General features: G+C 39.1%; 1 protein-coding gene across 1 annotated transcript in view; it reads left to right on the forward strand.

Moving 5' to 3' along the window:
- LOC109932499 (peptide YY-like) overlaps positions 1-11,427 on the forward strand; it is an 18,836-nt gene extending 7,409 nt beyond the window's left edge. Inside the window, exons 3-4 of the mRNA XM_020531652.2 lie at positions 6,502-6,579; positions 11,091-11,427. Coding sequence (XP_020387241.1) covers positions 6,502-6,579; positions 11,091-11,115 — 103 coding nt within the window. The 3' untranslated portion in view covers positions 11,116-11,427. The remainder of the gene's footprint in view (positions 1-6,501; positions 6,580-11,090) is intronic.
- Positions 11,428-27,862: the final 16,435 nt, after the last annotated feature.

Consider the following 27,862-nt stretch of genomic DNA (forward strand, 5'->3'; position numbering starts at 1 on the left):
GCTGGATGAACACAGCAGGCCAAGCAGCATCAGAGGAGCTGACATTTTGGGCCTAGACCCTTCTTCAGAAACATCAGCTTTCCTGCTCCTCTGATGCTGCTTGGTCGGCTGTGTTCATCCAGCTCTACACCTTGTTATCTCAGATTCTCCAGCATCTGCAGTTCCTACTATCTATGGAAAAATGAATTGTAAGGTTGCCTTGGGAAGTAGTGTGCTGAGCAATTACCCAGCTGATTAGTGTATAGATAGTCTGGACCAAAGCACAGGCACTACAGCTTCTCGAGTAGGGGTGGTGAAGTTCAGTAATTGCTTTTGGCATATTTAGAAAAGTAATGTTTTTAATATTCACTTTCTTATTTTTAAAAGCCATTTCATGTTACCATTTCACACTAAATGATTCACATATGCCACAGTATGATGATAACTTGCTGCTCAACACTTACTCAAGTTCTCTGAAAATGGAGGATGTGAACAGAAGTTTCTTCACAGAATCTCCAGAGTGTGGATAGAGGCCATTCAGCCCATTGAGTCTGCACTGACCTTCTGAAGAGCAACCCACCCAGATCTATAACCCTGCATTAACCTTGGCTAATCCACCTAGCCCACACATTCCTGGACACTACGGACAATTTACCATCGCCAATCCACCTAAACTGCAAATCTTTGGTCTGTGGGAAGAAACAGGAGCACCCAGCAGAAACACACAGACACAGGGAGAACATGCAAACTCCACACAGACAGTCACCCAAGGCTAGAATCAAGCCTGGGTCCATGGCATTGTGAGGCTAACCAATGTACAATCCTGCATTTGCAAATCCGTTTCTGCAAAGTGGAACTTATTTCTTGTATAGACATGTTATCTCAATGGTTCAATCGGAATGTTCACCATTAAGGAAATTGACATTAGCACTTAGGTTGCTAGACTAAAAACAAAATCAGGAATATTTTTTGACAGGATGCTGTTAATTGGATTGTTTATGTTTTGATAAGAGAATATTTAGATTGACTATCTACAAGTTATAATGTTTGAGTTCAAACACAGAAGGTCTCTGGTCTGAATCTTTACATTCCATAAGTGAGTTTCTCTAGCTCCGGACTGTGTCAAGGGGATGTGGTGCTATATTATCATGCTTCACCTCAAAAAGAATTACCTCAACCCTTTGGAGTTTGAGGGAGTTAATACACACAGACTCCAAAACGCCCCATTTCTACTCCTTCTTGCATAATGTATAGGAAGAGTTTGGACTGAGAATTCAAAACCTTGGAAATGCTGTTCTCAATTTCCCTCATCTCCCACTGCCATTGTATTAACAGTTGTGATTCAAGCCACTGATGAGGTTGCAACTAAAAACACTTGGGCACCTACTTTAAATGGTAGCCTCGTTGAATCAGCAGCACTACAGCTTCATATGAACATCAAATTGGGGGTGTGTCACACTGTTTGCTGCCCAGCAGGATGAGCTGACTCATCACAATAGAGCAAGATAAGTTTCAAGCATGGTAGGAGCAAATTACTGCAGATGTATTGAAAACAAGAAATGTTGGAGATCACAGTGGGTCAGGCAGCATCCATGGAGAGAGAGCAAGCTAACGTTTCGAATCTAGATGACTCTTCATTAGAACTGAAGTGAAGTGTGGAGGGGACAGCATTTATGCTATATTTGGCGGGAGGGGTGTGGGGGTGTATAGAATGCTGTGGAGAAAAGATGTGGATAGTTCAGATTAAGTGATCGGAATGTGAGAATGGCAGAACAATGGTGTGTTTAACTGCCAGACTGGAAAGAACAGACAGTCCCACTGTGGTGGGGGGATGGGAGAGTGGACATGGTGACAGAGAATGTAACTAGTAAAGCACTAGCAATTGCAGATCATTCTTACAAACTGCAAACCTCCTGCAGAGACAGTAAGAACTGCCGACGCTGGAGTCTGAGATAACACTGTGGAGCTGGAGGAACACAGCAGGCCGGGCAGCATCAGAGGAACAGGAAAACTGATGTTTCGGGTCGGGACCCTTCTTCAGAAACTGCAAGCCTCCTGAAGCTGCCCAAACAGTGAATGTAGCTGGTACCAGACAGGTCTTGATAGAAAACCTGATTTAAGATAGGCCTTGGGTCTTGAACTCTCTGAATTTGCCACCAAGCGAACATCCTTTCTGACAATTCACCTTTTTCTTACAATCTGAGTTAGGAACTAGTAACATTGAAAGGGAAATCCGAACACCACCTCATTTTGACCATTTGAACTAAATTTCACAAAGATCACAAGATTTTTGCATATCGTTGCATATATAGGAAAAATTAAACAAGCAGATGCAATCAATACTGTAGCTTATAACTGTATTATGTTCTCAAGTTCACTCCTGTTTCCCCTAAGAATTCTCTTCAGATTCATTTGTTCTGAAGTTGTTTACTTCTGTAGGAATTACTCATAAGTATGTCACAGTCCTCTGGAGAATTCTCCTCAGCTCCCGTTATTCTCAGAGGTAAAACTTAAATTTACCGTCTTTTGAATAGGAATGCCTCAGTCACCTGTGCTAATTATTCTTCAGTACTTTCAACTAACCTGCTTGTTGAATTCTTTACCATAAGACTTGTAGGGGCTACTGTAGATTCTTCCACTGGTCTCAAATAAAGCAATCTTCCAGCTCTTGTTTCCTCATAAAGTTCAAATGAAATTAAGTTTGGCCGACATTCTATGCCTTGATTGAGGACATTGGGTTTCTACTCTTACAGCACAGGCCTGACTAACTGTGATTTACTTTGGCTATCTTCCTTCAGTTAGCTGCAAACTACATAAGGTCCAAGACTGCAATTCAGCAAACACTCAGTTAAATTGAAACAAGAGAACTTCCTTCATGCTCCACCTATCTCCTCAACAACATGATCTGCTTTGAGCTGTCCTCAAACCCACCATTACATTAATCATCTGTCATTTACAATTTATTTGTTTTGGGGTCTGGTGAAGTAAAGGAGTTTAACAGTATTTCACGATGCACTGCATGCTTTTAAACTAATTCAGCTTTGAACTTCCAAAATGTAAATGTCCCTGGATTGCCTTTTCTTTATTGGCATTTATTTAGCGTTGCTGGTTGCATTGGTGGTAAGCTGCCTTCTGAAGCTTCTATTTTCAATTTACTGTAGATGGACGCACAGTTCTATTAGGGAGGGAATTCCAGGGTTTTGAACCAGCAACAATGAAGAAACAATGATATAATCCAATGTCAGGATAGTGAGTGGCTTGGAAGAGGATTTGCAGCTGGTGATGTTTCCATGTGACTGCTGCTTTTCTAGATGGAAGTAGCCACTGCTCAGAAGGTGATGCTTATGAACCTCAGTGAGTTTATGCTGTGTATCTAGTAGATGATTCACCACTGCTGCTCCTGGATGTGCTGGGTGTGGAGGGAGTGAATGTTTGTGGATGTGATGCCAACCTGCTCTGTCTTGGATGGTTTCTTGAATGTTGTTCAAGCTGCTCTCTTCCAAACAGGTGGGGAGTATTAGTCCTAATTTGTAAGTTTAGTTTCATGCTGAGCAATGATCATGCCCAACAAGAGAGTATATAACTACCAAAGTGTATGAAAATTGAACTTTAGTTAGGCCACATTTGAAATATTGTGTACAGTTCTGGTTGCCACACCATCGAAAGGATGCGGAAGCTTTGGAAAGGGTACAGAAACGGTTTACTGGAATGTTGCCTGGCTTGGAGGGTATAGGTATGAGGAGAGATTGAACAAACTTGGTTGGTTTTCACTTAATCATCAGAGGCTGGTAGAAATATACAAAATTATGAGAGGCAGGAGAATTGCTTACCCATGTTCGACCTGATACATTGAGAATATATTGACAGTAATGTTGAGGACTGCCAGGGCAACTCCCCCTCAACAGTTTACCACTGTGTCACTACCTCTACTGTGTCTGCCTGCCAGTAGAACAGGATGTCCCCAAGAATAATGATGGTGTTACAGGATCACTGTAAGCTGTGATTCCATGAATATGACTACATTAGGCCATTGCTTGGCTACGCTGTGTGACAACTCTTCCAACTTTGGCAACCAACCCCCCCCCCCAGCACCCACCATTGCCAAAACATCTCAGATAGCTTTATGAAACTAGTATAGAAACTAACTTTCAATTAAAGGTATTATTAATTGAATTTAAATTGTATCTGCTATTTGAATTCATGTCTCAAGTGTATTCACCCATGCTTCTGGATTACATGTGCACTGGGACATTACAACTACACCACTGTCTTTCCCTTGCTGAGTAATCTTCAAGTAGAATTGGACCAAGTGTGCATCAATTCGACTTTTTTTTAAAATAGAAGGACTTCTCTTGCAGCATTTACGCTGTACATAAGTTATTCTATAACCTCCTGTAAGGCTAATGTTAGTGAGGGAAAGTCATTGGGAAGATAGTTAGCAGTTTTTAAAGAATAGAATTAGATGAACAGCTACAGTGGCGTGAATGAAGAGTGGCTGCAAGACCGAGCATTTTACTGAAGTTACACAAACTGCAGCAACAATGTACATTGAGTTTCTACCTTTTGAATTAAACCGTCCAACAAGAGTGAGATCAAATAAAAGTCGACACTGCACCAACATGAACTATTTGGACAGTTGACAAAGTACTTGAACAAAGTGGTAGGTTTTAAGAAGAGAGAAGGGTGATAGGTTTTAAAGAGGAGAGAAAGGTGAAGAGATTTTGGGATGGAATTCTACCACTTTTTTTGCAGTAATTGAAAATGTTAGTAATCCTCAGTAGCAAGAATGGGAGACAGTTTGTGGAATAACTACAGTGATCTCATGACATTGTGTCAAGAGCGCAAGGTCACGTTTGTAGTTTTTGGCTCAGACAGAATTATGCTTGGTTTATAATGACAGTCTTGATAGACTGCCAACCTCTTTGTTCAGACTCTCAGATTGAATAACATTTAGGAGAGGCACTGGGAGGGACACAGAATGGGTAGAACTATTGCCCAGTATAAATTTCAGGAGAAGAGGAGAGAGAATTAGCAAAAACAAATGATTCAAACTAAAATATCCTGAATCTAAACTTTGTTAAAAAAATAATTTGACTCAAGTCAGACTTAGGATGGAAGGCCTATTCTATGAAGAAAGTTGGACCCCAGGTTAGGCCAATAGACATCGGAGCTTAAGTTGAATGAGACATGACCTATTGAAATGTAGAAGATACTGAAGGTACTTAATATGGAGGATACCAGATGGATGTTTCTTCTTGTGGACAAGACTAAAAGGGAGACATAGATCAGTAATAAGAGGTCTCCCTTTTAAGACAGGGGTTGAATAATAAAGAAAAGCATGGAATGTGTAAATATTATTTAACTAAGCAAGTCTATTCCTCACATAGACCATGTGCCATCGACCGGGTAATCTAATCTATTATAAGGACTCTTGTGATGTTGTCCCTGCCTCAGTGCCAGGTAGATAGGGTTTGAGTTCAAATCCCACCTGCTCTAGAGGTATGTAATAATATATCTGAGCAAGTTAATTAAACATATCAATCCAGTCCATTAAAACTCCTGAAGAATTCTTTTTAAAATGTTTCCCAAAGGCAAATCCAGAATAGTTATCTAACTTTGCAATATTTATTTTAACCACTGGATTGCCAAGATGTGTATAATGTTCAACTGTCAGCAAATATCATACATCTTGAAGCATTCGATAGGAAACAATTCTTTATCAAGAAAATGGTGAGAATGTGGAACTAAAACAATTGACTTAGCTTGAGCTTGTGTTTTTAAAGGGAAGCCAGAGAAGTAGGCGAGTTAGAAAGGGATAGAAAGATGAAAGAATAAGAAAAAGCAGAGTGGGAGAAAGCATAAAAAAGCACAAGCAAAATTAATTAGGCTGGTGCATACTGTAAACTGTTGTAAAACATTTGATCATCTGCCTAAAAATCTTCCAAAACAGTCACATGGGAATTGTCATTGTAACAATTATTTTTTAAATAAGGAAATTGTTTAGATTCAACAATATTCTTGTTCTCTTACAGATATTGCACCCACATACTATGTGCTACATATATGGTACATGTTCTAACTGTACTTGATGCTTCTCTTTTTTTCTGTATTGCCAACAAAATGTACATTGAAGGTAGAATAAGTGTTTTATCACAATGCTGGAGAAATGGCTAACAACTGACTTGCAGCTGACATTTTGAGCCATTTAGTCGTGGATTTGGATAATTATTCACTCTCTATTCCTTGTTATGTATCCTCTGCCTTTTATTAAGAATTGATATTCTTCTAAAGATATGCAAAAACTGTCAACATAAACCAAAATTCATACATTTTTCACTTAGTAATGTTCATATTGATTAAGATATATAGATGCAATTTGCTGGAAATCTGTGGGAGTTCTTATTCTAATTTTAGTAGTTCATAAAGTAAGCACTTACATGTATTTTGAAATTCTGTTGCGTATTAAAGAAAGAAAATTAAAGTTACAGAATTTGACTTATTTTTTCCTTCTCTCTCCAATAGATACGGTAAGAGAGATAGTCCGGAAGCTTTGTCAGATTCCCTCTTTGATGATAGCAGGGATCACATTGGGAGGTCAAGGTAAATGTAGTTTGGAGAAGTGTTTCTCATGTTTGGTGCTCGGTGTCCTACAGGGAAATGATAGCAACTTTTATTTGCATGCAGACGCATGCTGATCTACTCCATAATTAATGTAAAACCTGCAAAGATGATTCATTATCTTTTTGTTTCTAACTTATTCATCAATTCAATAGTACACGATTTTTCTTTTAAACTGGAGAAATTCTTTTCACTTGGAGAATAACCTAAAAAGACAAAAATTATCACAGTAGTAAAGTAAAACATTCTGATATTGTTATATGTTGACTGTGATGGTCAGGACAGGAATATTAAGATGATATAAAAGGTGTTTAATGTTGTGAAGATTATGATAGTTCTGATGATTGTGAATATTTTCGAAACTAGAAAAGGTTGACAAAAAATTAATAAACAAGAAGAAATCAAAATTTGAGAATAAATCACCAAGAAATGTAAAAGAAAAAGTAGCTGAAGTAAACACTGACCCCTTAGAGAATGAGAATGGGGAATTAATAATATGAATCAAGAAAATAGCAGGGACTTTGAACAAGAATTTTGTGTCTGTTTTCATGGAATAAAAGTATCCCAATATTACTAGAAAATCAAGGAGCAAACTGGAGGGGAAAGTATCAAAATGAGACTAAAGAGCAATAATTCCCCTTGCCCTGGAAGCCTAAATCAAATGATTTTAAAAGAAATGGCTGCAGAGAAAGTGGATCCATTAGTTGTAATCTTCCAAAATTGTCAGAGCTTCTAAAAAGGTGCCTGTAGATCAGAAAATAGAAAGTGTGCTGCTCTTCTTAAAGGAGCGAGGGAGACAGCAACAGGAAACTATAGGCCATTTCACTCCAACATCAGTCATTGAGAAAAATGTTGGAATCCAATCAAATTAAGTAGTGGCTGAATGGAGTTTGTGATCCTATCATATAACACCATTAAAGGGAGCCTTTTACACATGTGCAGAGGGGCCCAGATAATCTTAATTCAAAGCTGCTAGCACAACATCCCAGAAAACTTTCAGCAAAATGTAACACAACCTCAGTAGTTATTTGTACAGATTCAGGCCTCATAGTCATAAAATTGTTTGCTTGTAAGCCTTCTAACCTACCATACCTCAGCATCCACTTCACAGGAAGGTAGAGACCTTTCAGTTTCTAGATTAACCCTGATTAGATTACATTCTAGCTCTTTACAAATGTGGAAACATTGCTGACTGAGAAACAGTCAGGATTTTAATTTGGTTTTCCTTCCTCACATCCTGGTAGAGACAAAAAGGGTGGCTCAGTAGTAAGCACTGTTGCCTCATAGCGCCAATGACCCGGGTTCGATTCCATCCTCGGACAACTGTGTCTGTGTGGGTTTCCTCCCAGCGTCCAAAGATGTGCACGTTTAGGTGGATTGTTCATGCTAAATTGCCTTATAATATCAGGGGATGTGCAGGCTAGGTGGATTAGCCATGGGAAATGTGGGGCTACAAGGATGGTGTGGAGAGTTGGGTCTGGGTCGGACGCTGTTCAGAAGGTCGAGGTGGTCTCAATGGGCCAAATGGCCTGCTTCCACAGTGTAGGGATTGTATGAATCAGACATCCAAGTGCAATTTTCAGAGACAATTGCATTTGAATGATATAATATTAACGACTAGAGGGCTCCAATCTCTCAGTCCGGTGGATTAAAACATTTGTGATCGGAATATTGAACATTGCAAGAGCTGCTGCTGCATTTCTGCCCTGTGAAATATATTGGCAGTGCCATCTTTATTAAAGGCAGCTGCAGCATTGTTACATTGTCACGATGTCGCCCTGTAGCACTGTCATTCTGCATGTGTGCATCATTTCTCCACCTAGTAGGGGTGTTGGCCTTAAAATTCCCATTGAGAAAATCATCGTAAAATCAAGCGTTGTTTTATGAAAGCGAATTATATTTGACAAATTTATTGGAATTTGTTGAGACAAGCAGATGCATAAACGTGAACCAGATAAGGTGTCATGTGGACCAGTGCTGTGGTCTCAACTATTTACTGTAAATTATTTGAACAAAGGCACAAAGTCTATTATAATCAAATATTCTGCCAAGACAAAGCTGGATAGGAAAGCAAGCAGGGAGGAGGGCACAAAGAGCTGGATTTACATGTGTCTGCTGGGTGTTTCTTTGGCTGGGGATGCAAGGAAAATGTGTTGCATGGTCACCCCACCCAACTTCAAGTTCATCTCTGCCCCACCCCTCCATAATATGGAGGGTTGGCAGCTGCAAAATTTATTAACCTGCCCACCAAATGCAAATAAACAATTGGTGGTCAGCCAAGGTTGTTAATAGAGAAAACTGTTTGGACTGTACGATTCAGATCCAACACGCACTTAATAATGTAATTGGACCCAAATTGGCAAAAATGCATGAGGCTTCTGTCTGCAGCTCCAGTTTGTATCAGATATGGGAGGAATTTCATGAAGTTTAAACAACATCATTGTGTTTAACTGTCCACTCTTTTCATCTTCTGCTGTGATTAAGATTAAAATCAACCTGTTTTTAACTAAGTTTTTTGTACAATAATAAAACCCAACCTTCCTGAAAACAGGGTGTCAGTAATAGTTGCCAAATTAATGTTTGCTAAGATAGCTTTTCAAAACTTTGTCTCTGTGACGTAGGGAAAGATTTGAAGGGCTGGAGGTGGAAGAACACATGCATTATTCTTCCTCCCAAGACAGTGTGCAGTGTCTTTCTGTTGAGTTCAACAAAGCTCAAAATAGCTGTTGTTGATTAACCAATAAAGTAGAACATTGTAAGGTCCATTAGGTTGACAATGATTCACCTATGAGTAATGATATCAAAAGCTGCAAATTGTACAAATTTATATTATAATTCATTTACTGGCCCCACCATTCAAGACCTCATTTCTATATCATATTACGTTAGTATAATTGAGATGCTGTCTCTTTCTAAGTTGCTGTTTGCTGATCAGTTTTTGTGGGTGGAACTTAATACCTCCACCCCCTTCCTCCAATATCGCCTTGCCAGGGGAATTGAGGTGGTGGATGGGCCACTGTTTAGTTGGGAAAATATGGGTTGGAGATCCAACCACCTTCCCGCCTCCCTTCGATTAACTCCAGGATGGGAAGACTTGCGGATGTCTCTCCCGCCCGAGCCCTGGCAAGGATCGTAAGTGGCCTCGTAACCGTGGGTGAAATCCCTGACATATTAAACCTTGGCCAGTGTTTCAAAATTCAGATTTCAATCAGTTTAAACTTTAAATGACACCAGTAACCATTACTGATTATTACAGCTTCAAGAGATTCACACAGCTTAAAAAGATCACTCTGTCTTAGATCTGATAAACAAATTTGCTAATTGAAATGAAGCTCAATTAGGACTCACCCAGTTTCATGTATCTGTATTAATTTAACTGTTCATTTGACATAATCACATTTTTGATGATCAATATGTGGACTAAACTGAAAGAAACTTGAATCTCAACCCATTTTAAGATTAAAGCATAAGATTTTAAATCTAACTTCATCACTGTATATTTGTATGCCAAATGAGCACAGTTAATTATTTTTTGCTCATTTTGTAAAGTTACTTTCTAACCCTATCTCAGCTCTTGATTATTCAGCTTTCCAGAATCCAGTTTCTATTCTCATTTATTATCTCCTCTGATTCCTTTTCTTCATTTTACACTTGATTTCTAACCTCTTATGAATTGCTAGTTTGATGGGCTAACAGAGCTCTGAAATAATGGACACTGCTATATTTTATCAAAATAATTGAAGAAGCAAAAGGTCAACTTCCAGGAAAATGTTGTGAATAAAAGGATATGCTCTGGGTAAAAAGTGTTGAATAAATGACAAATAAATCGAGGAATAATGGCTGGGTGATATAAAGAGTTCCTTGAGGTATTGAGAATGAATGAAAGTTAGCTGGATGAGTCATGATTCAAACACAGTGAAGCTCCAAAGAACAGGTAGTTCGTGGAAAATGGCATAATAGGAGTTTGTATAGGCAATCATATTTACCTCAAGATGAAATGAAACATACCTAATTAAGATATTTTAAATTGATACCTTTTTCAACTAGACAAGTGTTTAAGACAAGGTCTGATTGCTTTTGGGCTTACATGCTCTTCTCGTGTAACTGATCCATAAAGTCAAATGAAGTGGCATTCAAAATATAAAAACATGTCAGTGGTATGCATGCTAATAACATTTTGTTAGACTGTTTTCCAGTAATTCTCATGATAATTGGTGTTATTACTTATGCTTACTGTGTAATTTGGCAGTAATATCAAATTTGCATTCATAAAATTGTTTTCTCAATAATGAACAAGATCAAGTTAATCCATATGCCAGACAAAAATCCTGCATAGTCTTGAAAATCTCACAGTGCATTTTAGTAACAAACCAATTTTGCTTTTCTTAGTTTCCCCCATTTTCGTAAAAAAAAAATCAGATATTAACCTGTACTTAATGTATAATAAAATCTAATACAATTATTTTTATCAGCTTCATTATCACTTTCCACAGATACGATGATTCTTTGATGTGGTGATCCTCTGTCTTTGTACCTTGTCTACCTTTTGTGTCTTTGCGTTTTAATTATGGTGCAGAAGGACCTGACTTCTAAAGAATTATGTGAAGACTACACCAAACCAAAAGGATCACTGCATGCAAACCTTTTTCATGCATTGAGGAACCATTGAAGCTTTTTATGTGGCAGACAATTGTACATAATTTATTGTTAAATATAATATATGGCAATCAAGAATCAAAATGTGGGGTCTTTCTGAGAAAAAAATCTTCTGTTTGTATTGTAAAAATGTTTATGTGCAATTAAAGTTCGATGGATGAATCAACTTTGCAACTGTGCTTCTGTGAACTTAAATATTTATTTCCTGGGGAGTGGTGACTACTGAATATAGAAAGATCTGGCATTTGTATGGTGCCCTTCATGATTTCAGAACTTTCTTATGTGCCTCACAGCTCATGAAATAGTTATGAAAGCTAGTCATGATTGCAACACAGAAAGTACCACAAACGATTTGCACACACCCAAGGCACCACTAACAAACCAAGGTAATTACCTGTTCATTAATTTTAGCAATGCAGATTTGAGGCATAAATATTAGTTAGGATACCTTTGGAGAGCTCCCCTACTCTTCAAATAGTTTTGTGAGCTTATACCTGAAATGATCTTGGTTTAACATGTCACAGAGAGGATAGTGCCTTCAACAGTGCAGCACTCATGGTATTGGAGTGTCAGCATTGATTTTATTCACAAACCTTTAGATTGGAACTAGAATGCATAACCTTCTGGCTTAGAAAAAGCCTTAGAAATAGAGCCAGGGCTGATGACACAGTATGCTATTTTCCTGCTCTGTAGTGGATTTGAATACAAACCATGTTCGACTATTTGGGTGGCACTTGTTAAATGCACTCTCTGCAAATTATTTATGTTGTATGCTTGAAGAAGATTGTTACAACTCCTGAGCTGGTGCATTGTTAATATTTCAGCATATGCCTTGACAGAAAGAGAGAGTCAGCTGGTTTTTGTACAATACATTGCTGATGTATTCCAGGGGGTAGAGGTGCTATTTTGAATTAATTGCTTTCAGTAGGAAATTTCTTTGCATTGCTTGAAATGATATAGGCAGCACTTCACAAACTTTCTAACAATTGTGCATTCATTAATCCTTTTAGACGCCTTATGTCAAAAGTGAAAATACTTAGAGCTACCATTGAAACAAAAATCCTTTTAAGTATTGAAATTTCAAATATTTTAATGCTCAAATCAACTTAATGCCTGTCAATAAAATACAAGTAGCTACTCCATCACAGGAATTATGTAAAATATCCTCTTTAATTTATTTCTGATAAAATCACTTTGTATACTTTGAAAGCAATCTAATATGTTTTTCAGGCTCAGAGCTATTTTTACCTGAATTAAAATCCTGGTTACTAGTATTCCCTTACAGTTTTAAATTGCCTGAAGTATTCTAGAAATAATCTCCAGTTATATTCCTCCATTAAGCTTCTAAGGATCAGCTCTATAGTATTTTCCTCACTTAAAATTAGAGTTTAAATTAGTCTATCAAATGACAAGGTGTTCACAAAAGATGATCAGCCCAATAAACTTGTGTTGATGTTGATCCTCCAAACAAACAGTATTTCTAATCATATGTCCATCCAGTTTATTTTTTTCATTTGGTTAGACTAACTACCCATCCCTAATTTTCCTTGAGAAGATGATGATGAGCTGTCTTCTTAATCACTGCAGCCCTTGAGCTACAGGTGCATCCAATGCTGTTAGGAAGGAAATCCCAGGATTTTAACACCGACTGTGAAGGAACAGGGCTATAATTCCAAGTGTGGATGATGAGTGACTTGGAGGGGTGTTGCAGGTGGAGGTGCTCCCATACATCTACTGCCCTTGTCCTTCTAGGTGGTGGTGGTTGTAGGTTTAGGAGGTCAATGAAGCCTTAGTGAGTTGGTACTGTGAATCTTCTAATGGTGAAAGCTGTTGCCACAGTGTGCTGAATATGGTGCTAGTCAAGTAGGCTGTTTTGTCCTGGATGCTTCAAGCCTCGAGTGCTTTTAGAGAGGCAACCACCCAGGCAAGAGGGGAATATTTTATCACACTCCTGATTTATGCCTAATGGAAGATGAGTAAGCATCAGGAGACAGGAGGTGAGTTACCTGCCACAGAATTCCTAGCCTCTGACCTGCTGTTGTAGCCACAGTATGTATATGGTTGGCCCATTCCAGTTTATGGTCAATGGTAGCCCCCAGGATGTTGAAAGTGGGGATTTCAGTGAGAGAAATGTCTTGAAGATGAAGAGAGATAGTTTGCTTCTTCTTTGTTGGAAATTGTCATTACCCAGCACTTGTGTGGCGTAAATGTTACTTGCTACTTACCAGACCAAGAATACAATTTGTCCAAATCTTCCTGAATATGGACATGGACTGCTTCAGTATCTAAGGACTTCAGAATGGTGTTGAACATGTGATATTATCATAAAACATCTTGATTTCTGACCCAACGATGGAGGGAAGGTCATTGGTAAAGATAGTTGGGCCTAGGACACTAGTCTGAGGAATATCTGCAGAGGTGTCCTGGAGCTGAGATAACAGATCTCCAGCAACTACCAGCTTCTTCCTCTGTACTATAAATTACTCCAATTAATGAGAGTCTTCCCCTTACTTCCCATTGATTCTTTTTTGGCTGGGCTCCTTGGTGCCAAATTTGTTTGAATGCTCCTTGATGTTAAGGGCAGTCTTTCTCTCCCCTTCCCTCTGGATTCTATCTATTTTTTTCTGCATTTTGACTAAGACAACAGTGAGGTCAGGAGCTGAGTTGTGAGGCTGAAATCCAAACTGAGTATCAGTAAGCAAGACAAGGGCACACAATGTACTCTGTTTAGGGGATACTGATATCCATCACCAAAATTAGCTCAAGAGCACCACTACTGACCAATCTGGCCAAGTGCTAAACACATTACGTCTAGTCAGAGTCTGCAGCAAGTGGTGAGGAAACAATACACATGACCTTGTCCTTGATCAATTCCCTTCTGACCGTATATTATAGCATAGCCAACTCTGCTGGGCCTGTTCTACCAGTGGGATAACTGCTGTTCTCTATGACTTTATCTCACTACCCATCACTGATACCAGCTGAGAAACATTGCTTCCTCATCTAAATGCCAGCCAAAAGGTAAGCTTGGCATTCTTCTTTGCCTTGTCATCTGCTACTGATAATGGGCACCATTCCTTTGTCTCAGGCTCCAAATACTAACCTTTTGCTCATCTTCAAGGCCTTCTTAAGAGAAAATCCATTTCAATCAGAATGGCTTTTCTGCAGTAAGTGATCCCTCTATAGCAAACACCCCAATGTTTATAAGCTGGCAGTGGTGACTTCCATCTTGGGAGGGGGTGGGGGCAGCGGGTGGATCAAGATCTCTTTGCATATAATTATAATCTGTAAATCAGAGGGAATAAATCTGTTGTTCAATAGTTTATAATACATGGAATCTTAAAGCACAGAAAGAGACCATTCAGCATATCATACCTGTGCCAGCTCTTTAAAACAGCCATCTAATTAGTGCCACTTGGCATGGAGAGGTGATGGCCTAGTGGTATCATTACCAGACTATTGATCCTGGTAATGTTCAGGGGACCTTGGTTCAAATCTGAAATAACTCCAGAGCGGTTGGTATCCTGTCGTTGAGTCATCCCTTATTTATATGTGTAAAGTCCTTGACACTGATCTAGATCCCTCAGATCCAGTTCTCAAATTGAGCAGAACCTCTGAGACTCCTCTTATCTGTCAGCCAGGGCTCCCTGATTGGACCAGACTAACAGCCCCAGCCAGCGAACTTATATTCTATGATATCCACTTGGCTGACCTTGTTACAATCACTGCATAATCCTGCCGTGGCAGACAGTGAAATTTAAATCCAATAATAAAATAATAATCAGGAATGAAAAGTCAAATGATGACTATGAATCCATTGCTGATTGTCAGAGAAAATCCCATTTTTTTTCACTAGTGTCCTTCAGGGAAGGAAGCTGCCATCCTTAACTGGTCTGGCCTACATGTTACTCCACACCACAGCAATGTGGTTGACTCTTAACTGCCCTCTGAGAATTTAGGCTGGGTAATGAATGCTGGCCCAGCTAGCCACATGCACATTTGCAGTTCTGAGGAAGAGTCACCGGACCCGAAACGTTAACTCTGTTTTTTCCTTTACAGATGCTGCCAGACCTGCTGAGATTTTCCGGCAACTTTGTTTTTGAGCCACATACACATCCTGTGAATGAACTAAAAATAAATTCCCCCATCCTTCTGCTTCTGTAATTCCAGATCAAGGATATTATAATTCCCTTTTGATTATAGTTCCTTTTGAAAGTTACTACTGAATCTCTTTTTCTCATCTTTTCAGCCAGTTCCTTCCGCATCATAACACTTCAATGAGTAAACTTGCCAGTGGAAACAATTTTTCCTTCCTCACTAATGAAGTCCCTCATAGTTTTAAAATGTTTTGATTAAATATTTCCCCGATCTTCCCCATTCTAAGAAGAACAATCCCAGTTTCTCTCGTCTCCTCACATGAATCAAGTCCCTTGTAACTGGTATAATTTGAGTAGCTCCTCTCCAGCGTCATCAAGGCTCTTATAGCTTTCCTAAAATGTATTACCCGGAATTAGCCCCAACAGCCCAGCTAGAACTAAGCTCTACACTTTTAAATAAATGTTAATGGTTCAGACAGCCCCTGTAACAAAAAGTAAAGAATGTGAATGGAAACTTATGAACAGAAGCTTATTAAAATTAAATCAAAATGTAGTTACCAGGGATAATGGTGCCCTCCAGGTCCTGGAAACCTCTACTGTGCCAGTGGGCTCTGCAAGCTCCCTCTCAATGGATGGGTACTTTGACCCCTTCCACAGCCCACTGCCTGGATCTGTTGATGGCTACCTGGGCCAGACCCTTGACCATGCTCACGAGGAAGTCTTCCAATTTGCCAGGCACCTCTTCCCCTGCAAAAATGCCCATAGATTAGGGGTAAGCAGATGAAATGCAACTAAATTTTTTAAACTATCCCCTTTAAGAAACTAAATAGGGTCAGCATAAGTAAAACGTTAAGCTGAAAAATGCAGTACCCACCAGACCTCAAAAACAACAAAAGTAGAAATTACTGGAGAAACTCAGCAGGTCTGGCAGGATCTGTGGAGAGAAAGCAGATTTTGACTCCAGTGATCCTTCCTTAGAATCCGAAAACAACACGTGACCTGGCATCTGGTGAACAAGCTCGTGGTTATTGTGTGTGTCTGCCACACGTGACACTCTCCTCCCATGCCCCTGATGAAATGAGGGATGAGGCTCCTTGTAGAAAGCTCGCCACTGGAGATCTCTCCAGCCGGAAAGCAGAATGTCCAGACAGCGGACTAACAAGAGGATGTGGAGTGTGCACAGCAGCAGCAAATCATACAGGAGACTCCTTCATGTATTCTAAAGGGCACAGAAGGATTTCCCTTGAAATGGCTCAAATTGTAGAGTGCAGGATCCCGAAGGAGTGTTCGGTATTCAGAGCTAATTTCAAATTCTGGATGGACAGGGGTCACCTCATGTGGAAACCCATTGCACACTTAAGCCACCCTGAACCCCTGTGTATTCTTGGGCTGAGTACCTCAGTCAGGAGGCCATGAACTGGCTGTTGACGGACACCATTGTGGTCAATTGTGTCAGTGTCATCCAAGCCACTCCTGCGCTATCCAGTGTTAACCTTTAGGCAAGGCATCTGTCATTAAATGGTTAAATAGTCAATTGACCATGTTCCCTGATTCCCTGAATCAAATTAATTGTAGAAAAGTAACTAGCTGAAGTGTTTAAATGTGATTCATTCAATGAATTTATTAACCTGTTGCAATAATGTCATATTATTTGTTGACTGAACGATTAATTACCTTATTAGAAGGGTACTGAAAGACATTTGAAAACAACTGTTTATGAAGGGGTGGATGTCAGAAAACAAATCAAGTATAATTATCACCAAGGGATTGTCGTATGCCAGTAATACAATAATGTACTCCAACGTATTCCAACAAATAAAAAATGGTTTGCAATTTCACTATAATGAGAATAATTGCCTTTTGGGCCATGGGGAGTTTTCTTTATGGTCTAGCAGCAAATTTGAAAGTCACAATTCTTCATTAAAATCCGTATAATTGATATGTAGCAATCAACTAATTTGCAATATAGAAACAGGAGCAAGAATAGGCCATTCAGTCCATCAAGCCTGCTTAAAGCATTCAATATGACCATGGCTGATCCTCTATCTCAACACTATACTCCCATTCTCTTATCACACCCCTTAATGCCTTTAGTGTCTGGAAATCTGCATCTTTCTTAAATATATGCACTGAGAGTCCTCCATCACCTTGGTAGGGAATTTGACAGGGTCAGCACCCTCTGAGTGAAGAAATTTCTCTTTATCTCAGATTCTTTCTTGTAAACACCCCAGCAAGCAGGACCATCATCCCTCCATCAAGCCTGTCCAACTATGTCAGAATTTTATATATTGCAATGAGGTCCTTTCTTATTCTTCTCAACTCTATGCATTCAGGACTAGTTGACTCAATCTCACCTCAGACAACAAAACTGGCATCTCAGGAATCAGACCAGATGAGTCTTCTTTGGACTCTGTTTATGGCAAGTACAGCTTTTCTTTGATAAGGATGCAATAACTCACACAATACTCAATGTGGTCTTATTACAGCCGTATACAGCTACAGCAAGACATCCTTGCTTGTATAATCGAAATCTCTTGTCTTGAAGGCCAATATGCCATTTGCCTTCCTGACCGCTTGTTACACCTGAATATTTTATTTTAGTAACTGTTGTAAACAAACGCCCTTTGTACAAAAGCACTTCCCAATCTATCACCCGTTATATAATGGTCTGCTTTTCTGTTGTTCAAACCAAAGTGGATATCATCAAGCTTATCCATGTTATATTGTAACTGCCATGTATTTGCTACTCACTCTAAACTTGCCAAATCACCTTGATGACGCTTTACTTCCTACTTACCAGTCACGATTCCTTCTAGTTTTTGGTCATTTGCAAACCTGAAAATATTAAATTCCATTCCCTCATTAAATTCATGGATATATGTTGTGAATAGCTGGGGCCCAAGTGTTATCCTGGTGATACCCCAGTAGTCATGGTTTTCCATTCTGAAAAAGACAAATTTTGCTGTTCTCTCTTTCATGTTTGCTTGAACCAATTCTCAATCCATGCCAATATATAACCCCCAATCCCATATGCTTTAACCTTGCATGTAACCTCTTAAATAGAAACTTATTAAAAGCTTTCTGAAAGTCCAAATATACCTCATCACCCAGTTCTCCCGAATCGATTCTACCTATTCTATTCTAAAAAGACTCCAGTAAATTTGTCAAACATGGTTTCCCTTTCATAACTCTGTTAAGTTTGTCTAATCCATTGATAATTTTTAAAAGTCCTGTTATTGCATTTTTTTATATTGTGAATCATTATCACAAAGTTCTGTTGAGGCTGGGTCATTAAATATTTCAAAGCTCAGATAGATTTTTAATCAATATGGGAATCAAGGATTGTGTGGAAGAGGTAGGAACGTGGAGTTGAGGATTATCAGATCAGCCATGATCTCATTGAGTAAAAGAGCAGAATCAATGGGTTGAATTGTTTACAGTAAATCCTCTGTATTTGTGAGATCTTGACTTGCAAATTCGCCTATCCACACCACAAAGTGAGTAGCACCAAAATTCAACATCTTTGACCAAACTCACGTATCCATGATTTTTAACCTGTATTTTTAATCAGCTCCACACCCATGAATTTTATCTTTCGCAGGGTGTCCTCAGAAACAGAACGCTCACAAATACAAGAAATGACTAAATATCGGTTCCTATGTCTTGTGGTCTTATGTCTTATGTTCTTAATGGACTCTTGCATTTGACCTACTACTAATATATGAATAACCAGTCTGTTCATCCTTGTTTTCTTCCTCACTCCTTTTTTAAACAGTGGGGTTATATTTGCCACCTTCCAATCTGCGGGGTATGTTCCAGAATCTATAGAACGTGAAAGTTGACAACTAACACATCCACTATCTCCATGGCCACCTCTTTTAATCTTATGGGATGTAGAATATCAAGCCCACAGGACCTATCAGATTTAAGCTCTATTAATTTCTTCAGCACTATTTTTTCCCTTCAATTCCTCCTTCTCATCCACCCTTGGCTGCAGCAAGATTAGTGAGGACAAACGTTGGCCTCTTACAGTCAAAAGTCAGGAGAATTATAAAGGGGAACAAAGAAATGGCAGAGGAATTGGACAAATACCTTGGTTCTATCTTCACAAAAGGGCGCACTCATGACTTGCAGAAATGTTATGGAGCAAGGGTCTAGTGAGAGGGCAGAATTGAAGGAAATCAGTATTAGTAAGAAAATGTTGCTCGGAAAATTAATGGGGCTAAAGACTGACAAATCAGTGGGTTCTGATAATCTACATTCCAGAGTTATAAAGGGAATGGCCCTGGAAATATTGGATGCATGTTCTTATGTGTAAATTCTACGATTTAGAATTTACACATAAGAACATATAATACAAGTGTCACAACACCTTCTGCAAACCCAATCTTGGTGATGGGCATTGAAGTCCCCACCCACAGTTTTTACTAATCTTTTTCTCTTCACATATTTATAGAAGCTTTTAGGGACAATTTCTATGTTCCATGCATTTTTACTCTCATAGTCTACTTTCCTCCTCTTGATCAAAATTCCTATCCTTTTTTGCTGAGTTCTAAAATGATCCTATCCTCAGGCTTGCTGCTTTATCTTGCAATTTTATATATGTCCTCTTTGGATTTAATAATATCCCTAATTTCTTTTGTAAACCATGGTTAAGCTACCTTTACCCCTGACATCATAGTTTAACACGCCTCCAATTCCCCAAACCCCAAACCCCACAGTACTTGTGAAATGCCCTGCGAGACTTCTTGGCTGCATTTTCTCACACCCTGCTCCCTAAAGAACTCCATTCCATTCTCTCAGTTCATCTGACTCTGTCGCATCTGTTCCACTTACACCAGATTCCACTGGGGTACTTCCATCTCCTTTTTCCTCAACCAAGGGTTCATTCCCACTGTGGTTGACTGGCTCCCAGCTATTTGTGACCCATTTCCTGCGCTTATGCCCTCACCCCTTCCTCCCAGAGGAAGTGATTTTACTTATAATTCTTACAATCTAGTTTGTTGTATTCATTGCTCACAATTCCATCTCCTTTACTGTGGCCAAATCAAATACAGGCTGGGTGACTGCCATGTGGTCTCTCTATAAGGATGGCCCTGAACTTCCACTTGCTTGCTGTTTGAATTAATTATGTTGCTCTGAGTTCTTTTTGTGTCTGTCTTTCTGTCTCAGGGATGTTTAGTCCTTAGAAATATTGTATATTTTTCTGATTTATCTTGATATTTTATCTTAACTTATTTGTAAATTGATCTTTGTTACATCTTGCTCCAATGCTTCCACTTATGGTTGGGCCAGCTGTAGTGTTCCAATGAAGCTCAGTGCAAGCTGCAGGAAGAGCACCTCATGTTCCACTTGAGCACTTTCTAGCCTTCAGGACTCAACAGTGAGTTCAAGGACTTCAGAGCATGGTCTCTGTCCTCCATTTTGATTATAACCCCCTCTTTCACCAATCCGAGTCTTGAGTGTGTCTTGCTGGCTTTGCTGTCAGCACAGCAGGCAAATCTTTTTTAGTTTTTCACACCTGTCATTTGCACCTATTTCGCATCTCTGTCTCTTCTTTACTGCTATTAACATTCCTTTTGTTTTTTTCTCCAGGCATATTAACCATTTGTTACACTCAGTTTTCCTTCCCCGCACCCCCCTGTCAATAGCCTCAAAGCCACCATTTCCAGTTCCTTTCAATTCTGAAGAAGAGTCATATCAAACTTGAAACATTGACTCCATTTCTTTCTTCACAGATGCAACCAGACCTGACGAGTTTCTCCAGTATTTTCGACTTTTGATTCAGTTTTTCAGTGTCTGAAGTATTTTGCCTTTATTTGTGTAGCTGCAGCTGGATCCACTTCCTGCACACTTTGTGACTCTGGACACTGGAGTTGAAATCAATTTGGCCAAGCTTTCCTGCCTTAATTCACCTTTAAATTGCTTTTACTTTGTAGCATGTTAAATATATACATGGGACCTTACCTTATGTTTTATATCTTAAAGCTTTTACCAAATTAATGTGACCTGAATTTGCTAAATGGTTTGTTTTGGGATACTTTGCACTCCTGCTGCTCAACTGATGAACTTGTACCTTCCTTGCGAAGTCACTCTTTGACTTTTCTGCAAACACAGCATGCTCCTGTGCAGAAGCATCTCCTGCTGGTCTGTTTATCTCAGCTTTTGAAGATGATTCTGTCTCTGTGCTTTTCACCTGCTCTTTTGGACAATGCTGACTATCTTTATTTCCTCCATTCACTGACTCATTCTGGATTGAATGGCTTCAACCTATTTCTCAAACAGAGCTTTGATTATATAGCATCGCAATTCAGAAGACCTTTCTCTCACATTTTAACTAATGATTTTAAAAGGCATAGAAAAGATTTAAAAAGCCAATGTTTCCTTTTAACTTTACTCTGGTTTGTTTAAATTTTCCCCAAGAAACATATTCTCCTTCCCCAGAGTTCCCAGTGTTTTTTGGGTGCATTGGCAACACCTTGTCTAAATGCTCTGAGGGTCAGTGTGGACTTGTTGGGCCAAAGAGCCTGTTTCCACACTGTAGGGATTCTATGATTGCTACCAGTGTATTAAGACAGCAAGTATTTCTGGGCTGTTGGTGAAATTATCCCTGACACTGCATGCTCCTTATCTCTAAGTAAGGTTCTTCACTTCCTTTTGTTCTAATACTTTCTTATCTACATCTGTACAAATCAGGTTTTCACATGCAGCTCTCTAGGGGTCGTGTCTAAGTCCGCTTTCCAGAATGTTCATTCTAGCCCGGTGTCTTCCCTGTTATGGATGTCAATGTTAAGCAATCAGTTATATCATCATGCTTTATATGAATCTCATCATACCACAGATATGAAAGATTTCACTGCAATATTTCAAAGAGGAGCAGAGAATCCAGACCAATACTTAGCCTTCACCCAATATGACCAAAACAGATTATCTGGCTATTACCACATTGTGTTTGGTGGGATCTTGCCTTGTGTAAAACATTAATACAATATTATGTTACAGAAGTGCTTCAGTGCCTCAACATTTTTTAATCAACCTGTGCAGTGAAATTATTACACAGCTCTGGAGCAGGTGGGACTTGAACATGGGTCTCCTGGTAGGCTATCCTGACATTGTGAAGGGGGCCATATAAATGTAAATATTTTCTTCAGTGCAGCCAGATTTTCGTTGTTGAAGATCTTAGCATATGGTCAATGTGGTGTCACCTACTGGAAAGTCTGACACCCTGCACATCAGTAACGAGAATACCAGTTTAGTGGCAGTTCTGGATTAGAACCTGCCTCTGTGTAAGGCAGTATTGCCTCTTTCAGAAGAAACAGGTCAACACAAAAGGGGAAAAAGAAAACAAAAATTCACAATAATCAATATTACAAGCTTTCAAAAACAAATTAGTGAAGAATGGTTCACCAAAGGTAAAAGTTGCTGTCAGGATTTTCTACTATTCAAGCCAGAAATTACAACATGCAAAATTAAGCAAAGTAATAATTTCTGACAGATCAAAATGATGTTGGAGATAAATGTATTTTGTCAGTTTCCCATTTGAATGATCTTTACTGAAATGCTAATGTGAACCTAGTGTCTTTTAAAATATGTATACGAAATTAAAATATAATATTTTCTAGATTAATGTCTGTGACCTGTTACTGCAACATTATAGAATCACCTTCCAAAGAAAAGTTACTTGTAATGAGCTGAGACCTTGCCTATTACCATGAAGCTCATTACATTTGGTCTGCAACTCCACATAATTGATGTATATTGTGAAGAACTAGGGCCCAATTACTAATTATTGAGCTGCCCAATTAGACACAGCCTACAAATGCATTAATGACCCTTCATTTCTACCCTATGTTTTTTATTTGTTAGTCAGTCCTTCATCCACACCAGTATGAAACCTCCTATTATATGTCCTTTAATTTTTCTAACCAGTGTCCTATGCTGTACTTTATCAAAAGCCTTCTGAAAATGTAAGTATACTATGTCCAGAGAGGGTGGCACAGTGGTGTACAGTCAGGAGGGAGTTGCCCTGGAAATTCTCAACATTGAATACAGAGCACATAAAGTCTCATGGTATTAGGTTGAACATAGGCAAGGACATGTGCTGTTGGTTACTACCTACCAACCTCCTAGACTACAAAACAGTAATCCTCAACCACATAAGCAAAGCAAATAGGATGACAGAGGTACAGAATCTACTTTAAAGTTGGGGGGGTGGGGGCTTCAATTTCCATCACTGACATTGGGTCCTCAAGAGATGGTATTGATATATCCTCATGAGTCTTCCTGCTTCAGATACATCTGTTCATGATGGTATCAGTTGAATTGAGCACCACACAATCCTTAGGGAGACAAATCCTATCCTCACACCCGAGAATACAGGGCAACTTTGTACTGCTGGTAGGACACAGGATATACCCAGAGATAGCAATGGTGTTGCCTGGGTCATTGTCCATAAGGTATGATTTCATGAGTATGACTATGTCAGGGTGTTACTTGATGAGTCTGTGGGCCAATCCTCCCAATTCTGCCAAGAGGCTCCATACATTAGTCAGGAAGACTTTACAGAGCCAATAGTGCCGGGTTTGCTGTTGTGTTGTCTCTGGTGATTTGATGGATGATGAGTGGTCCAGCTGACTTCATTCCTTTCAAGATTTTCTGGCAGGATTGGTGTACCTGAGTGGTTTGCTGGGCCATCTGAGAGGGCAGTTAAAAGTCAACCATGTTACTGTGCGGTTGGGATAATCATGGCTAAAAGATCAGCTGTTTGCTCTGACTACATAAATCAGGAGGCAAGCCACAGAGAATTGAAATTTATTTATCTCTCAATGCTGCACCATCATATGAATTGGCAAAAATTATATAAATCCTCAGTGGAATGTGCCTAGACCACTAGCTGCTGAGCACCATGTTTGGCCCAATTGACCTCAGGAAAAATATAAGTCTGCAAGGTCAACCTGGAAATATCCTCAGCTTTCATTAACACCTTGCCATGTCATGTGTTCTTTTCTTAAGGGGGGGTTTGTTAGCTTGGATGGCTGCTTTGCGATGCCAACAATGTGCATCCAGTTGAGGTTATCATGAAGAACTCTTCTTCTCAATCTCTCCGCTTGCCTGAGATGTGGTGACCCTTGGATTACACCACCACCAGTTGTCTCTCTCTAATGGGAGAGCAGCCCTATGCTGCCACATAAGGCTGTTGCAACTTTATCTTTACTATTTTCTTAAGTCATGTTTAGGATGTGTTTATCCTTGGAAAAGCCAGAATGTTGTCCATTCCATGAGGCTGCCTTCTTGAACTGCTGCAGTTCAGATTATGGTGCTGAGTAGGAAGAACGCAGAATTGTGATTCCATCCTTGTGCCCCTAGATTATGAGTTTGTGGGGTTGGAAAGTGCAGATGAAGGAAGATTGTATTTGTTATACTGCAAATGTTTTTTTTAGATTCTCATTAAATCTCAGGAATCTTTGTGGTCAAATGTTAGATGGGTCTCCCTGACATTGTCATTTTTTTTCTGATTTGGCAAATGTGATATGTTTCACTAAGTATTTGGAGGAAGGGTTACTGGACCCGAAACATTAACTCTGTTTTTACCTTCACAGATGCTGCCAGACCTGCTGGGCTTTTCCAGCAACTTTGTTTTTGTACCAAATATTTGGAGTTTCTATTTATCCTGCTTTCCACATGGTGGTGCCATGGACCAAAGTGTAGGGTGTTGTGCTGGCAAATAGTTAACTAACAAGATCATCCCAGGGTTCTTTAAAAAGCATTTATGTGCATGTGTTCTATGAACTCCATCATACAATGTTCTGTAAGAATCTGCATGACATCCGAAACAGCCAAAAGATGCAAACCCTGCAAAGCAAAGTTAAAACACCTTGGAGTCTGCTCTCATCTATTCAGGATTCTCAATACATTCAAAATCACTCAGAGCTGAGATGAGCTATGATGTGTAAATCCAAACATATTCATTAGAAGCTTAACAGTTTGCATTTATTGAATGGACACAGTTAACGAAACCAACCAGTGTGTGTCTCTTGCAGTATCTATCTGCTATTTTGTTTAATTCTAGGATGTATGATCAGACTTGTTTTACTTCTCCCATTTTCCTTGTTATTTTTGATACTTTCCCTTGCCACTTCAAGAACAAAAACTTGAATATGATGAAAATACATTGTTGCATCTACATCCTGCATGCAAGCAGCCTAATGCATGGCTTAAGCGTGATGTGATTCGCATACCATTGTCAATTAGTTGCCTTGTAGAATGTGTGCACATGAGGTAGTAATGGCGCAAAATCAGTTGGGGTATGACCTTGTCTCACGACCACTCAAAGAACACCAGATAATCTCCACCTATTCGCTGCTTGGGACAAACTGTTACAGGTATTATTTAGCACTGATTAGGGCTAAATTGGTATTTTGTCTAAAAGCTCACAAAGTTGGTAAAATTTATTTGATAGGGGAATCTGTTCTGAATTCAAACTCTCAATTATTTTCGAGGATTAAAACAAAGGGCTTTGCTGCAGATATTAATATACTATACCTGATTCAAGAAAGCTTAATGCCAAGATTAGATGACAGCAATTGAAAATAGTTTCATTCAATAGTGCTGGTATTTTACATTGTGATAAGCCCAGCAATGAAATCTAATAAAATAAATGAGGACTACTGAATTCCATTTCAAAATGTATTGAGTAGATGCAATTTAAACAAATCTACATTTTATTCTTGCAAACATTGGACACCAAATAGCCTGCCTGTTACTCACAAAGATTTTCAACCTGACCTTTGCCTTGTCTTTTGCACTCCATAGACTATTTCCTGAATTGTATTTTAAACTCTTACCCCACTTTTATTACATTTATTGCCACTTGTGGTGCTTCAAGCTTCACCTCATCCCGTAAGGGAAATCATTTTTTTGAAATTTTCTGGCGTCTGTCTCTTGGAATTGAGAGTACTGATGGCAGCAACAAAAGCACTCAGGAGTAGGCTGTGTATCAGCTGAACACTATTAGCATGATACGTGCAGAAGAAAGGATTTCCCTTTAGGGATAAGGTGAAGCTTAGAGCACCAAACGTGGCAATAAATGCCCTTTACTTTGCCCAGAACATCTTTCCTGAAGGCTTTAATCAGGTGTAAAGGTGACTATCATTTCATTGTCCTTCTCTGAGAGTTCCTCTTTGGAAAAATCACATCCTCTTGGCTATGTCTGGCACCAAACTCATCCACAGACTCATGAGGTTGCTGCCGCTATGACATGAGTGTTAATTCTGAAGTTAGTTCCCATCTTGTAGCCTGTGACTACCTTTTCTCATTTTTAATTCTGCAAGAAGACTTTTGAGTTTTAAGTAGGAAAGCAAGCTGTCATTTTTCTTAAAGGAGTTAACAGGGCTTCTTGCTTTAAACATAAACTTTAAGTTAAAAGTCTCCTAGCTGTTTAATTTGCAGATTTGTACTCACACAGATTGGTGCTGTTAGTTTGCCAAATGCTTTAAAGTTCTGTGCTGACTGATCTTCAGTGAAGATTCCAAGTGGGTACCACCAAGAACTTGAAATTCTTTTATTTGAGGCCACCTCTGCTTACTGTCATGCTGCCATCATTATCTGTTGCCATGATGTGGGATTGTCTTTACACACTATTCGTACCTAATGGGGCAATAACTTACATAACGTAAGAACTACATGTTGGCAATGTAGTACTGAAAGATTTAATAGACTTTTAATATAGCTCCTGGCATATACCTATATTATGCCATAGGCACTTCAGTGTCTGGACTAATACTGAGCTATTTGATAACAAACAATAGTGTGTTTTCATCAGTGACTCATGCTTCAAGTGGCCCAGCTAAGGTGGAGACTATAACCTTTTTACCTTCAGGTCACATGCCATGGTACAGTGATGGGATCATGTGTACATCATTTAAAGGTCGACTGCATAGTGGCTGTGTGACATAACACAACAGACAATATATTTCCATGTCAGAATGGAGTGAGGATTGGAAGCGAACTTGGTGTTGCTGTTAATGTGCATCTACTGCTCTTCTAAGTGGTAAAAATATGAAAGAAACAAATATTACAAGATTGAAAATGATGTTGTGTAACAAAGACTGTTTCGAGGGACAGAGTTCGATGGAGGAACATAGAGAAGAAGTGCCTGTAACAAAGTGACATATTTATTTCAGGGGGAAAAGACAACAGAAGATTGAAGTAAAATCCATAAATCAACAAAGAGAAAAAAACAGCAATTTAAATAGAAAAGGGAAAATATAAATAAAGATCGAACAGAAGGAGACCGTGTTATAGCCATTCAGGAAATGTAATGAAAGGCTAATCAGGAGAATGGAGTGAAGCAAGTGGGTCCCAAGTACACTGAAAAATTACATTTAGTGTAACAAAGATCAATTTACAAATAAGTTAAGATAAAATATCAAGATAAATCAGAAAAATATACAATATTTCTAAGGACTAAACATCCCTGAGACAGAAAGACAGACACAAAAAGAGCTCAGAGC

Source organism: Rhincodon typus, chromosome 30 (genome assembly GCF_021869965.1).
Source record: "Rhincodon typus isolate 14 chromosome 30, sRhiTyp1.1, whole genome shotgun sequence".
Taxonomy (NCBI): Eukaryota; Metazoa; Chordata; class Chondrichthyes; order Orectolobiformes; family Rhincodontidae; genus Rhincodon; species Rhincodon typus.